This window comes from Trachypithecus francoisi, unplaced genomic scaffold, assembly GCF_009764315.1.
Source record: "Trachypithecus francoisi isolate TF-2019V2 unplaced genomic scaffold, Tfra_2.0 Lachesis_group9, whole genome shotgun sequence".
Classification (NCBI taxonomy): domain Eukaryota; kingdom Metazoa; phylum Chordata; class Mammalia; order Primates; family Cercopithecidae; genus Trachypithecus; species Trachypithecus francoisi.
This window is the reverse complement of record NW_022681474.1, coordinates 20,312,038-20,326,581: the sequence shown is the minus strand read 5'-3', so window position 1 is coordinate 20,326,581 and position 14,544 is coordinate 20,312,038. Positions and strand designations below refer to the sequence as shown.

The 14,544-nt window shown below is 41.9% G+C and overlaps 1 protein-coding gene across 1 annotated transcript in view; it reads right to left on the bottom strand.

Moving 5' to 3' along the window:
* SLC39A12 (solute carrier family 39 member 12) overlaps window positions 1-14,544 on the bottom strand; it is a 91,958-nt gene that overhangs the window by 75,235 nt on the left and 2,179 nt on the right. Inside the window, exons 3-4 of the mRNA XM_033209164.1 lie at window positions 6,702-6,983; window positions 2,178-2,385 (exon numbers count right to left, since the gene is read on the bottom strand). Coding sequence (XP_033065055.1) covers window positions 2,178-2,385; window positions 6,702-6,983 — 490 coding nt within the window. The remainder of the gene's footprint in view (window positions 1-2,177; window positions 2,386-6,701; window positions 6,984-14,544) is intronic.

Below are 14,544 nucleotides of genomic sequence, written 5' to 3'. Positions count from 1 at the left end.
CTTTTGAAGAATGCATGGCCAAATTAAAGTGTCAAGAATTCATTTTTAACTACCCTTAAGAACCTCAATAAGATGAAGTAGTGAGGAGAGGAAGTTTTTCTATTATAAGATTATTACACTAGAAAGGAAGAAATGAGAATTAGAAGATCACCATTTTATAGGCCCTAAATAATTAATCAGTCTAGGCAACTATCATCAATAGCTTATAACTTCTGAAAAAGAGATGACCAGATGCTACATGCTTTCTAATGGAAGGTACTAACATAAAACAGCTAAGCAACCTTATCAAGTCTCTACATATAACAGCCCCTACACAAGAAACACAGTGAATAGAAATGCATGATAGATGACTAGGACTGCAATCAGCAAACTCCAGATGGAAATCAACCCCTTTGTTTTTCAACCAAAAAAACTCGCAACAAAATAGAAAAGATGGAAGAAGTGTGACATGCATAAAAGAAAATTAAGGGACATACCAACAATTTGCATTTTATGGACTTTATTTTGACCATAATTCAATAAAAATAATTTTTTAAAAATTATGAAAACATGAACACTGATTTTTTTTTTTTTTTTTGAGATGGAGTCTCACTCTGTCTTGCAGGCTGGAGTGCAGTGGTGCAATCTCGACTCAGTGCAACCTCTGCTTCCTGGGTTCAAGCAATTCTCCAGCCTCTGCCTCTGGAGTAACTGGAACTACAGGCACGTACTACCACACCTGGCTAATTGTGTGTGTGTGTTTTTAGTAGAGATGGAGGTTTCATCATGTTGGCCAGGCTGGTCTCGAACTCCTGACCTCAAGTGATCCACCCGCCTCAGCCTCCAAAGTGCTAGGATTACAGGCGTGAGCCACTGCACCCAGCCTGAATTTTGTATGATATTAAGGAATCGTTATCAATTTTTTACTCGTGATAATGAGGTGCTTAAAAAAAAAATCCAACTGGGCACAGTAGCACACTCCTGTAGTCCCAGCACTTTAGGAAGCCAAGGCAGGCAGATCACTTGAGGCCAGGAATCAGAGACCAGCCTGGGCAACATAGTGAGACCCCTGTCTCTACAAAAAATAAGAAAATTAGCTGGGCATGGTGACACACACCTGTAGTTTCAGCTACTCAGGAGGCTAAAGTGGAAGGCTTGCTCAGGAGTGGGAGGTTACAGTGAACTATGGTCCCACCATTGCACTTGAGCCTGGGCAACAGAATGAGACCCTGTCTCTAAAAACAACAACAACAACAACAACAAAAATCCATCTCAAGGGCGTTTTGATGTATATTTTGAGAATTAGCCATTTCATTTTTACTGCCTTGTCAAGTACAAAGAAATGTGCAAAACAAACATTCTAATTCCAGTTCTGACATCCCATTTCGTCCTGGAGCCCCAAAAACCGGGTAGTCACGAATGCAGCAAGAATGGCTATTTCACATTACTTCCTTTTTTTTTTTTTTTTTTTTTGGAGACAGAGTCTGGTTCTGTGGCCCAGGCTGGAGTGCAGTGGCACAATCTCGGCTCACTGCAAGCTCCGCCTCCCGGGTTGACGCCATTCTCCTGACTCAGCCTCCCGAGTAGCTGGGACTACAGGCGCCCCCCACGGCGCCGGCCACCGCGCCCAGCTAATTTTTCTATTTTTAGTAGAGTCAGGGTTTCACTGTGTTAGCCAGGATGATCTCGATCTCCTGACCTTGTGATCCACCCGCCTCAGCCTCCCAAAGTGCTGGGATTACAGGCGTGAGCCACCGCGCCCAGCCATATTACTTCTATCTGAAATTAAATGACTTTCCTGATTGCAAGGAAACTGCTGCCAAATGTCTTGCACAACTTGGAATACTATTCTTTCATTCTACACGACAGTTTGTTAGGCCTGGCCCAGCATTACATCCCAAATAAGAAACTATTCAGTTAGTATTTAGGGCAGATCATAAAATCTCCTCCTCCCTCTACATCCACAATTCCAATCACTTAGAAATAGGCCAAGTCCATTCTTTTGCCTCATCACCACATACCTTTCATAGCATACTTGCCTTGAAAGGCCGCCTAAGCTGTCTGACTTTATGACTCAATAAAAATCGTATTTAAACATACCTGAACGAATTCAGTCATCAAGAGCTTCGGCCTTTGTTTTTGGCATAGTTTACTTAGTAGGTGTGACTCAGAAGTTAAATTCGTGAAAATATCCTTACCTGATAGGCGGAGGGTATTCGTACGATTCAAGGAACTGAAAATATATTCTGTAAAGTAGTCTGGGGAAGGCAAGTTTCCTTGTCCCAGACAAACACCCTGAAGGGACAAAGTAATGATCGTGGCTGCCAACTGAGGAAGTGTATTTTCATTAGCACCTTCACTGCTCACTATTCCAGATTTTTTCTGCAGTGTTTTGGTTTCCATACACTGAAATCAGATACAAAATAAAGAGAAAACTGTAACTTCTGAAGTTATTTTGATTCGAACATCTCTGAAATTTCCCCCCCAAAAAGATAAGGAATAGTTTGTCTAAAAGAAAATTGAATCGTTTGGAGGAATATGGCTATCATCTTTCTCCTGTCTCAGATACAACTCTATTTGGAAATTACGTGTTTATCTACTATGGCACTGAATTTTCTAACTCTCATCCCACTGGTCCTTATTTATGCAGCCTTTCTCACTATCCTCTTTTTCATTTTTTCTTTTTTTTTCTTTCTTTTTTTTTTTTTTTTTTTGAGACCGAGTTTAGCTCTTGTTGCCCAGGCTAGAGTACAGTGGCACAATCTTGGCTCACTGCAACCTCCACCTCCCAGGTTCAAGCAATTCTGCTGCCTCAGTCTTCCAAGTAGCTGGGATTACAGGTGGTGCCTGCCACCACGTCTGGCTAATTTTTATATTTTTAGCAGAGATATGGTTTCACCATGTTGGCCAGGCTGATCTCAAACTCCTGACCTCAGGTGATCCACCTGCCTCGGCCTCCCAAAGTGTCAAGTGCTTGAGTCACCACATCCAGCCTCACTATCGTCTTTTTTTTTTTTTTTTTTTTTTTGAGGCGGAGTCTCGCTCTGTCGCCCGGACTGGAGTGCAGTGGCCAGATCTCAGCTCACTGCAAGCTCCGCCTCCTGGGTTTACACCATTCTCCTGCCTCAGCCTCCCCAGTAGCTGGGACTACAGGCGCCCACCACCTCGCCCGGCTAGTTTTTGTATTTTTAGTAGAGACGGGGTTTCACCGTGTTAGCCAGGATGGTCTCTATCTCCTGACCTCGTGATCTGCCCGTCTCGGCCTCCCAAAGTGCTGGGATTACAGGCTTGAGCCACCGCGCCCGGCCACTATCCTCTTAAAGATGTGTTTTCTCCAAGGGGATCTCCTGCTCTTATTGTTTAACATCCTTAAAACTGGTGGGTTGTTGCTCTCCCCGCTTTCAGTGCAACCTGCAGGAGAATGATTTTCCAGCTGACATTCCCTACCCTGACTTCACACAGGCTCTGCTGCCTTGTGTCATCACAGGGCCCCTCTACTTCTCATCTGCCTCTGGTCCCAAGGTCAATGTGTGCTCATTGCACATCAGACCTAGCACACTGTCCATGTTCTTTGAACTCCCAGAGGACATCAGACCTTTTTAAATGTGTATATCAATTTTCCTCAATTAAATTATAAGCATCTTAGAAGCTCTAATTTTGCTTTATATCCCATTCATATTCCCATTTAGACATTTGAGTGCCTACAATGTACCAGGCACGGTACTAAACCCATTTCATACGAAGTGAAAGAGAAAATAAATTCATCAAAAGGGAGATCAAGGGAAGGTTATCATGTCAAGGTTGCATTCTAATGACTTAGGACAAGGAGAAAAAGTGCCCACTGAACTTATTTTTTTTTAAAGTCTGTAATTGAAGAGCTTGGCAGGAGCATATTTATAACCATGGTCCAGAGCAGAGTGGAAGGCTAAGAGTCAGTTACCAAAATTTTGATAAATTTGGAGAAGTAGCCAGAAGTTCCATGGGTGAAAAGAACAAGTTGAAATAACAGAGTTTGAACCTCAAAGAAGCATGAGTGTTTCACGCAGGTTGTGAAAGAATAATGGTCTCAAAACACCATTGAAGATAAAGGAGAATTCCAACCATTGTTCCCATCCCTGAAGTCCTTTGCGTGAACACCCGGCCTCTGTGCAGTAGGCAGGGCTACGGGAACACTAGGGAGAGATCCCTGTTCATTTACCATGGAATCAGCCAACAGTGGAGAGAATTCAAGAGGTCGGAACATTGAGAGATTGAGTCAGGAAGTTAAAACACAGAGAGGTTTGGACAAAAGTGATTGAAGGAATGGAGAGATGTTGCTTTCTGAGCCATTGGGGAGCTTGCCTGGATTAGTGTATAAAGTTGATTCTCTTGGGGATGTGGCTGAGGCCCACTTGGAGCAGCCGTTAGTGACTTGATCTGTGGAAACTGGGTACCATGCAGACCAAGACCTGGAGATTCAAGTAATGATGGGCCTGGTGAGCCAGAACCTCATCTGACCTCATGCCCTCTAGTCAGAAAGAACAGCTGATGTGGTGAAGTGCCAAAAGCCTCCTGCAAAGTTTGGACTGATTGACTTCCTAGAGAATCCTAGCCCAGTTGAATGAGCTCACGGACCCTTCCCAGGAACTAGAGACAGTGACGTCATCCAGGTGTTCACTGGTCTGAGGCCTAGCAAAGGGTTATGACTCAGCAGGTGTTCAACTCTTAATGACAAAGGGCGTTCAACCCTTAATGACTGAAACTAGCTGGAAAAAGGAGTTCTAGATATACTACTGATTTATTCTGTTCTGGGGCTGTTTGATCTCAGAAATACTCAGAAGCCTGGGTATTTGCAGTATGTGTAGGATAACCAGAAACCTGGAAATACACACCACACCACCTTTTAAGTGCTGTTTCCATTTCATCTCCATCAAAAGGCATTAACGGGTAGGATTAAAATCTTAGCAGTCAATTTGAATCAAACTTGGATTATATAGATGTTGCACTGAAGAAATTACATGTAGGCATGCCTCCTGGTTTAAGTAGAAAACAGTTCTGTAAAAGAACCCCTTTTTCTTTTCTTTTCTTTTTCCTTCCTTTTTTTTTTTTTTTCCTTTTAGAGATAGGGTCCCATTCTGCTGCCCAGGGTAGAGTATAGTGACACAGTCATAGCTCATTGTAACCTTAAACTCCTAGGCACAAGCTATCCTCCCACTTTAGCCTCCTGAGTAGCTGGACTACCAGCTCATGCCACCACATCCAGCTAATTTTTTAAATTCTATTTTTGTAGAGACAAGGTCTTGCTATGTTGCCTAGGCTGATCTCAGACTCCTGGCCTCAAGTGATCCTCTTGCCTCGGCCTCCCAAAGTGTTGGGATTACAGGTATGAACCACTGCATTGGACCTAGGAATCCCTTTTCCTAAAATGAAAATAGGAATAAAAATATGGTCAAATTTTGAAATTAACAGGATTAGAGCTACGGATTTGATATTCACAAAGTCCTTAGCAAACAGCTTCTCCATTTGCTCTGCCAATAAAAGAAATTAAACATATTTACAGAAAATTGGAGGATATGCTTGCTGGTTGTTAAGCTGCAGAATGCCAGATTTAAGAGCAAGAACTAAATTTGTCTATACATGTTTATGAATAATTCAAGAAAAAAATGATTTCCCCATACTCTTCAAAATGTAGTAATGGCTTCTTAATTAATTCTTTAAAAAAAAAAAAAGTGGCTTAAATAAACCTTATGTTCAGAGAACTTTATCTGCTGAGATTTCTCACTGCAAACCAGAAAGCAAAAACCTAACTGAAAGGCCAGTTTTACTAGAATAGTCATGAAGGCAACAGAGACCAGGTGGGAGCTGGGAGAGAGGAGAGGTATTTGAATAGACCCTCTACATGGGCAGTACAAGTCAAAAGCTACAAAGAGGGGATAGCATCTAGGGCTGGCAACCGTGAGTAATGTTTTTTGCAAGCTGCTTCTTCAGTTAAGTAACTAATGATAATTTATCTCTTTCAAAATGTCTCTGCCTTCTCCTTTCCCAGCCAGAAGGCAAGGCAAAAAGAAACATTGCTCTCCACCACTACAGCTCAGTCCTTGGAAACTGGTCAAAATGCCTTGGAGTCACACTGATTTGAGTACTCAGAGGGACCCAGGAGAAGAAAGCTGCCCTTTCACCTGGAGTGCCTGTCCACCCACCCAACTTCTGGCAAAAACTCCTCTTCCAATTAGTCATTACATTTCCTTTTTTGGACCTGGAATTTTAAATTATGTCATTTAACATTTCATAACCAAAACCCACAAATACTTATGTCCCTTAGAAGTTCTTGAATGTGGCCGGGCGCGGTGGCTCAAGCCTGTAATCCCAGCACTTTGGGAGGCTGAGACGGGCGGATCACGAGGTCAGGAGATCGAGACCATCCTGGCTAACACGGTGAAACTCCGTCTCCACTAAAAAATACAAAAAAGCTAGCCAGGTGAGGTGGCGGGCGCCTGTAGTCCCAGCTGCTTGGGAGGCTGAGGCAGGAGAATGGCGTGAACCCGGGAGGCGGAGCTTGCAGTGAGCTGAGATCCGGCCACTGCACTCCAGCCTGTGCAACAGAGCAAGACTCCGTCTCAAAAAAAAAAAAAAAAAAAAAAAAAAGAAGTTCTTGAATGTCTTAGAAATAAATAAGGAACAAACAATAAAGCTCTAGGACTGTATCTCAGTAGCAGAACCAGTTAGCCATTTTGCCTTCTTACCTGGCTCTGAGAAGTGTCAAAGTACTGCCTGGTGAAAGCCAAGATATCTTCTGTCTCATTCTGTGAAAGGAAAGAGGAGTCTTCATCCTGCCTGAGGCTCAGTAGGCTGTGTAGGTAAAATTTATACTCTTTATTACTCATGTTGAGCTTTGAAGAACAGATCTCTTCCTGATGAATAATGTAATAGAGAAGGAGAAGAGAAACTCTCTGGACCACTTCTTCTCTAAGCTGATCTTCAAAATTTCCTCCAGCTATTAGTAATAGTGCATCTGGTTCAAAGCACTGTGGAAGAAAACAATAACAACAACAAAAGAAACAAAGCTTAGCAAATAGTTCCAGAACACTAATGACCACCAGGGTCTTCGTTACTTATCATTTTATAAATAGAAAGGAAAAGCAGGCAGGACCAACAGCCAGATTCAAAGAGTTGGACTCCCATATAACAATGATGCCCTTTCAGGGAACCCTTTTTTTCCACTAAGAGTAATTCCTGACTCCAGCTAGGGTGGCCGCAAGTTGTTGATCTGTTGCCTGTGTAAAACACATTATTCTTTGGCTTTTAAAGTGATGCCCATTTGCATTTAGAATAAAATCCAAACTCCTGGCAATCTTCTTTTTGGTTTGGCTCCTGTCTACTCTACCCTCCTTCCTTCTCTTAGCCTTGGTCCAGCATCTCACTCAACTTCTACCTCTGTGATATTATGTCAGCTTCACCAAGTTCTTTCCCACAATCTTCTAGGTCTCCTTTTCCCCTCATTTTTCAGGTTTCAGGTTAAAATGTCACCTTCTCACAACACCTTCCTAAAGATTCCCAACCTGCGTTCCCTAGTACAGAACTATCTGATAGAAATACAAGTCACACTGCAAATATGAGTCACATATGTCATCTGAAGTTCTTTAGCAGCAAGATTTTAAAAAGTAAAAAGAAACAGCTAAAAGTAACTTTTGTAATATTTTAACCTTATGTATCCAAGATTAAATTATTTCACTGTGTAATCTAAATTTTTAAAAATTAAGATATTTTATATTTTTCTTCTTGAACAAAGTCTTTGAAAACTGGTGTGCATTTTATGCTTACCAGCACATCTCAGTTTGGATGAGCCACAAATCAAGCACCCAACAGTTACATGCAGGCTAGTGGTTACTGTGCTGTACAGCACAATTCTGGAACACATCATTTAAAAATTTTTCTTCATAGCACTCGTATTGTAAAATTGCTTTGTTTACTTGTTTATTCTCTCTCTTCTCTATGAGAACCAGTGGTCCATAAAGAGTAGATTTTGTCTGCTTTTTGCATAGTTCTATCCTCAGCATATAGCACAGTACCTGGCACTTACGAGATGTAAAAATTTTACAAATGATTTCTATCTGCCCCTCTTCTAGCCTATTTAGGGAAATTGCCAAAAATGATTTTGTGGAAGGGAATCAGAACATACTGCCCCAAAATATGCTATCGTAGCATATTGATTATTTTGAGCTGAAGGCAACTGAGAAACAGCAGACACAGGAAGAATTCTCTGCCCTGCCCCTTACTATCTAAAAGCGGGGCATAAGTTTCCCATGAGAAAGGTATCCTTGTTGTATCAGGAAGAGGAGAACATTCTTATCACTGGAGATGGGGAGTTAATGCTGAGATGAACCTATACAAACGAACCTTACTAAAATAATCCTCCATTGGTATAATTCTTAAAAAAATTTTTTGCTTTCACATACATATTTCCTAGTCACTTTCCCACAATTTACCATCTCTAGTCCAAATTCACTTTTTTTCTTACTCTTGTCAGATCCCCACAGTTTATTACTCTTTGTTAAAATGGTTTATAAACCCTGGGTCTAACCACTTCTTTGGAGTTTTCACTTTCTTTATGGTGCCCCTATTCCACATAAAAATATTAACATCAAATAAAATGTGTATGCTTTTTCTACTGTTAATCCATCTTTTGTCCATTTAGTTCACAAGCCCCAGCTACAGAATTTCAGACGTTAAAGGAAAAATCTTTCCTCCCCTACAATGTGCTGCCTTATTGGTTTCACAAACCACAAGCACATGCCCAGCTCCTGCAATCTGAGAAGTTTATGTGGCATAAGGGATTTGGATAAATGTTGTGGGACAGTGAGAAAAAGACATAGGAATCATGGACCAGAAGTTTTCTCAGCAAGAGGGAAGCTGCCTTTCTTCAGAGACAGTTGGGGAACTCCTGAGAATTCTCACAGGATCTGAGAAGCAGCCCCAGGACACAGCCACAGAGTGAAAGCATTGAGAAATGCCTGTCCTGACTCCCAGACAGATTTGTGCCATGGTGGGGATACTGTACTACAATGTATTTTAATCTAGTCTTCTTTGAAGTGGAAGTTTTGGGGGTTCTAATTTCAGGTCTGCTCTACAACCCACTGTGTAGCATCTGCTATGTAATCATCTGAGTCAGGAAGAAACAAACGTCATCCATCTCCAAATCAAAGCATAATGACGTTCTTCATAAAACCACACAGACTTTAATCCCTCCTGAACCCAACTGCAGGGGGTCAAGTACTCAAACAGAGGGGACCCAGGGTTCCACTAAGACCAACTCTCAATGTGGATATTAGGCTCCACTTCTAAAACCTCGGCATCCGTTTTCTGTTCCCTAAGGAACCCAGAAGAAAAGTCCACACCTTGGTAGCTGATGGCAAGGCTGACACCAAGACCCAAAAGGCGAATCCATTGAAATAAAAGTGTAATAAAGCTATTCTCTGTACCAAATAACCTCCTGAAACTAAACTATTGGTACCATTAACTACAATTTGCTGGTAACCATGTGCCCAGCAATGTGCAGAGTACCTTTTGCATTCAGTTATTCCTTGCTCTATAATCTAATTGGTTCTGAAAAATGCACAAAGTAATGAATTTTTTAGTCATAAGAAACCTATTTTATGATTTCAAGTGTGAGAAACAAAATGTCTCCAGCCTATGTAATAAGCCACCAAATATTTCTAAATATTTGATTTTTATAATATAAAGCAACTAGAAGACCAATTACTCAATTATTTAATGCACAATGAATTAATGGATACATTTGTGTACAGTATGCAAGGATACTGAAAAGAATATATGAGTTATATCTTTCTTCATGAGAAAAGTTTACTCATAGAATATGTGAAAACCAAGACTAAAGTGGTAAGAAACTCACCCAAAGCTACACAGCTAATGGTGGAGAGCATTGTTAGTCACAATTCCTGCTCTTCCAAGAACAGGACACATTCTTTTATTCCTTCCTTTTGTGCCATGGAGAACACAGGCTGTGGACCCATTGACGTACTTGATGGGCAACCCCTTCAACCAGTAATTTTCTCTCCCTTCTATTTGATGGGAGTAGAGGTCAGTTAGGTGGCTAAGAGATTGGTCCAAGTCTAACATCAATCAGAACAAGGATGTGGTACAACCAGAGCATGGAATGAGTTTATGTTATACTTTCAAGTGCTGCTCAGGTTGTTTGATGGGGCTGGGTAGGTACGAAGAAGAGTGTCTATGATGCAAGGAGTAGGACGCTCATGAGGCCATGAGACCACAACCATGTGGCAAGGCTTGGTGTATGAGCACATGACAGAACATGTGGCCACATTTCAACCCATCTGAGATGCGGAGACTCCTGTCCATGCATCACTCTTCCTCAATGTCTTTGCCATGTACCTTTCCAGGGTTGGAATTGGAATCCATGGCACGGAACAGCAGAGAGCAGGGTCCGCACTGTAATCGTGTGGGTAGGCATTCCAGAACTGTGTATAAAAGGTATACAATACGGAAGGCACAATTGGTTTCTAGCTTTGGGAAGCTTGAAACAGTTGTAGAAGCATCTTTTGTCTGAACAGAGATTTTGGTAACCTTGAAGGAACAGGTGTTGTGTCACATTTGCTTTGATTTTTTGAGGCCTGCTGAACTAAAGCTTAATTGTGAATCAAATGACCATGGGCTGGAAACCTTTCTCCCATTTATAATATTTGAATCTTAAAGAATGTATTTTAATACAGAAGGCGGTGGCTTGAGGAAAGAATACAGGTGGAAGCCTCAGAAAAGCTAACATAAAATAAGAATTCCTCCCCTGGACATAGATATGATGAAAAGCACACTACTGGGGCTGTTGGATGAGGACAGAGCTGGAATTTTCAGTTCATCACCACTAGATTTGTTTTGTTGTTAATGTTTTTAGAAGTTGGCTCGGTTGTGTTTGGGAGAGGATGTTTAGCAAAATGTTGCAAATACTGCCACCCCACAGGCATCAATATCTGTCCAAGGCTGCCTTCTCTGGTGAAGCAATTCTTTGTTTAAGAAGAATGGACTCATTCAGGAATAAGCCATTGATTTTCCTTTTAATCTTGTCAGGTGGGGGAATAAGGTTTAAGGAGGGGAAAAAAACCTCAGAGATTCTGGGAATTAGTTTTAATGACTTTATAAGGAAATAAACTTTGGGAAAAGACTGATTAAAATGCAAGGAGAGGCTCCCCTTACAAGCTAAACAGGCTACTAGGATACTTAGTAGTAATGGTCCACCACACCCTGTAGCCGCATCACATGGCCTTCCCCAACCTTGAAATTCAACTTTGCTTACGATCTTCGCCAGGTGAGGGACTCAGTGGACAAAAAGCAATATGGTAGCTATCTTCTCCTACATCAATGAAACAGCTGTCAGGCCTCCAGGATAAACTCTAGGGTTTTAGACTGAAAGGTATTTAACATTTGATTTTGAGTAATGGGTAAATCTTATATTACAGAAATCTAAGAACTTAAAAGAGACTGTCTTCTTTTAAGTTCTTAGTTCTATAAGGTCTTTTTTTTTGCAGGGGTGTGGTGGGTGGGGCGGTGGCTAACAATTGGCTGTAAATATAAGAGAGAAAGTGTATTTATTTTTTTCCTGACAAAGAGCTAGAAGGATGTTGCTGATGGCAGGTACTGGCTCTTTAGGGTCTGTACTAGATTTAGTGGGTCTTCTGACTGACAAAAAGTTTTTAACTGAGAAGAGTTAAGATAAAATTGTTAGATAATAAGACAAAGCTGGGTGTTTTCCACACCTTATTCCATGACAGTTATGACAAGAGAGTCAGGGTCTAGGGCCAGGTGTGAATTAAATGGAGACCCTTAAAGCAGTGGTTCTCTGCTTTGAATGTGTCTAAGAATCGCCTGGAGAACTTGATTGAAAATCCTCAGAATGTAGGACAGTGGAGGGGGGCCTAGGGCACAGGCGGGTGGGAGATTCTGAGGAATGGCGCTGCTCTAGTGTCTCTGGAAAAGGAGAAATCAGACATTGCCATGAGATACAGGGAACAGAAGGAACTTGAGCTCCTATATCTGACTTTCTGTATATGTATCCCTGAGATTCTCATAGAGATCTGATTCCTAAGGAGAACATGTATATCCACGAGATCCTCAGAGATCTGATTCCTAAGTGGAACATATATGTCCATGAGATCCTCAGAGATCTGATTCATATGAAGAACAAGTATGTCCATGAGATCCTCACGGAAATCTGATTCCTAAGGAGAACACATATGTCCACGAGATCCCCACAGAGACCTCCCTGAGGAGCACGTGTCAATGAGACCAACAGAGATCTTCCTGGGATGTAATACATGTATGTCCACATGGCTCAGAGATTTGTTCCCTGAGAACATATGTGTCCATGTGATCCTTGCAGAGATCTCCCTGGGGAGCACACATATGTCCATGCGATTTTCACAGGTATCTCCCTCAGGGGCATATGCACATCCATGTGACCCTCACAGACATCTGACCCCTGAGGAACATGGGTTTGTCCATGTGGTCCTCACAGACCTCTGTGAGGAGGGGCTCATTATCCCAGCCTTCCGGGTGAGGGAGCTGAGGCTCCACAGGTCTCAATACTAGAAGGTGCCAGAAAAGGGCTCTTTTCCTCTCAGAAACCTGTGTAGGGTTATGGTTCTCATAATTATTGAAGTGGAATGTATTGTTTTGGAGTTATTTAATCCCTCATGAAGTTCATTAAAACTATATTCTAACCATTCTCATTAAACAAAGAAAAAGCCAAGATCAGCCCAGAACGATTCATTTCCAAAGACTGCAGCTTGACTGAATTTATTGTAAATGTGCAGTGCTCTCAGCTACTTCAGATTGACTTTTTTCCAATTTCACTTCTTATACAGACCTAAAATTGGAAGCATTTTTCCTCCCAACAAATCCAAGATACCTACTTCCCTCTTTTTTCAGACATTTAGAGATATGAACAAACCCCCTTAACCTCTCTTTGACCACAGAATTGGTATCATGAACCCTTCCTGTCAGCAGACAAAGTCCTCCAATGACAGAACAGACTCGGCCACAAGCTGAAGCCCTGTAGTTTACACTTGAACCGGGGTGTTGGTGAAATCCAGAGGACTCTGTTTCCTCTCTCTTTTCATGAATGATGGGAGACATTTCCTAAGTTCTTTCCTGATGGGTGATTGGGGTGAACTGAAGGCTTCTGAGCAGGTAAAGCTGAGACTCACTTCTGCTTCACCTGCGTTTCTTTTACAGAGAAGGAGGGTGAAGCTATTAAAGATGGTGTTTCAAGTCCTAGGAATGGAACTGGTTCAAATGGAGACCAAATTACCTAAAGTCCTGATACTGTCACAAAAAACAGTAAGTGCTCAACAATCCTTCCCCCAGCACTGAAAATGGAGAACAATTTCGCGTATTTACCTTTCTCCCAGCAAAACTACTATTCAAGCAGCCTTAATAAGGCACTTCACGTCATTAAAGGAGAACATTCCCCTGAAGCGAATCCTCAGAGGACATGAATAAGACATGACTTCTGGTTATTTCCAGTGGGACGTCTTGTGTTGCTATCTATATATATTAATGTCATCACAGATGAGTTGCCTATTATAACACATTTCCTCTGGGAACCATTGGGTATTTTAATAATTATTGAATTATTTATTGCTCACACAAAGCAGAGAAAAATTCTCTATGAGCAAGACCTCTTCTGTTATGAAAAAACAAAACACTTGGTCAGAAAATGTTCCCCTCCCCTCCCTCCCTCACCTCAGAGCTGTGCATGATTGAGAAAGTCTACCAAAATGTATTTTGGAGACAGTTAGCTTTTGTTTTACTTATTTATGTATGCTTTCATTTATGCATTTGTGGGTTCATCCTAAAAAATCTCATGGGTCAGGAATGGGATGGAGCAGGTTTCATTTTTTCTTTTGTAGTCATTTAAACACATGAGTTCTCACCTCCTTCCATCCTACCCAACCCTCCCTTATGAAGAGAGTCTCAGCCACTGCTGACGTCATATTAAAGTGACCTGGAGTCTGGGCACCGCGGCTCACACCTGTAATCCCAGCACTTTGGGAGGGGAAGGCGGGCAGATCAAGAGGTCAGGAGTTTGAGACCAGCCTGGCCAACATAGTGAAACCCCATCTCTACAAAAGATGCAAAAAATTAGCCGGGTATGGTGGTGGATGCCTGTAATCCTAGCTACTTGGGAGGCTGAGGCAGGAGAATCACTTGAACCCGGGAGGCGGAGGTTGCAGTGAGCCAAGATCATGCCATTGTACTCCAACCTAGACAACAGGGCGAGACTCTGTCTCAAATCAAATAATAAAATAAAATAAAATAAAATAGTGACCTGGAGAGACTTTAAAAAGTTCTATCCTAGACAAGTAAAATCTCAGTCTCCAGAGGTTGAAGCCCATATATGCGTATGCTGGGAAACCTACGCAGCTGATTCCAGTCAGGGTTGAGATTCACTTTGTAGGCTAAGATCAGGCTGTGATTCAGGCCTCAGGAGCCATGGGTACAACTTCAGCTCCACCTGCAGCATCTGTCTCCCCAGCTCAGATTCCTCATCGTTAA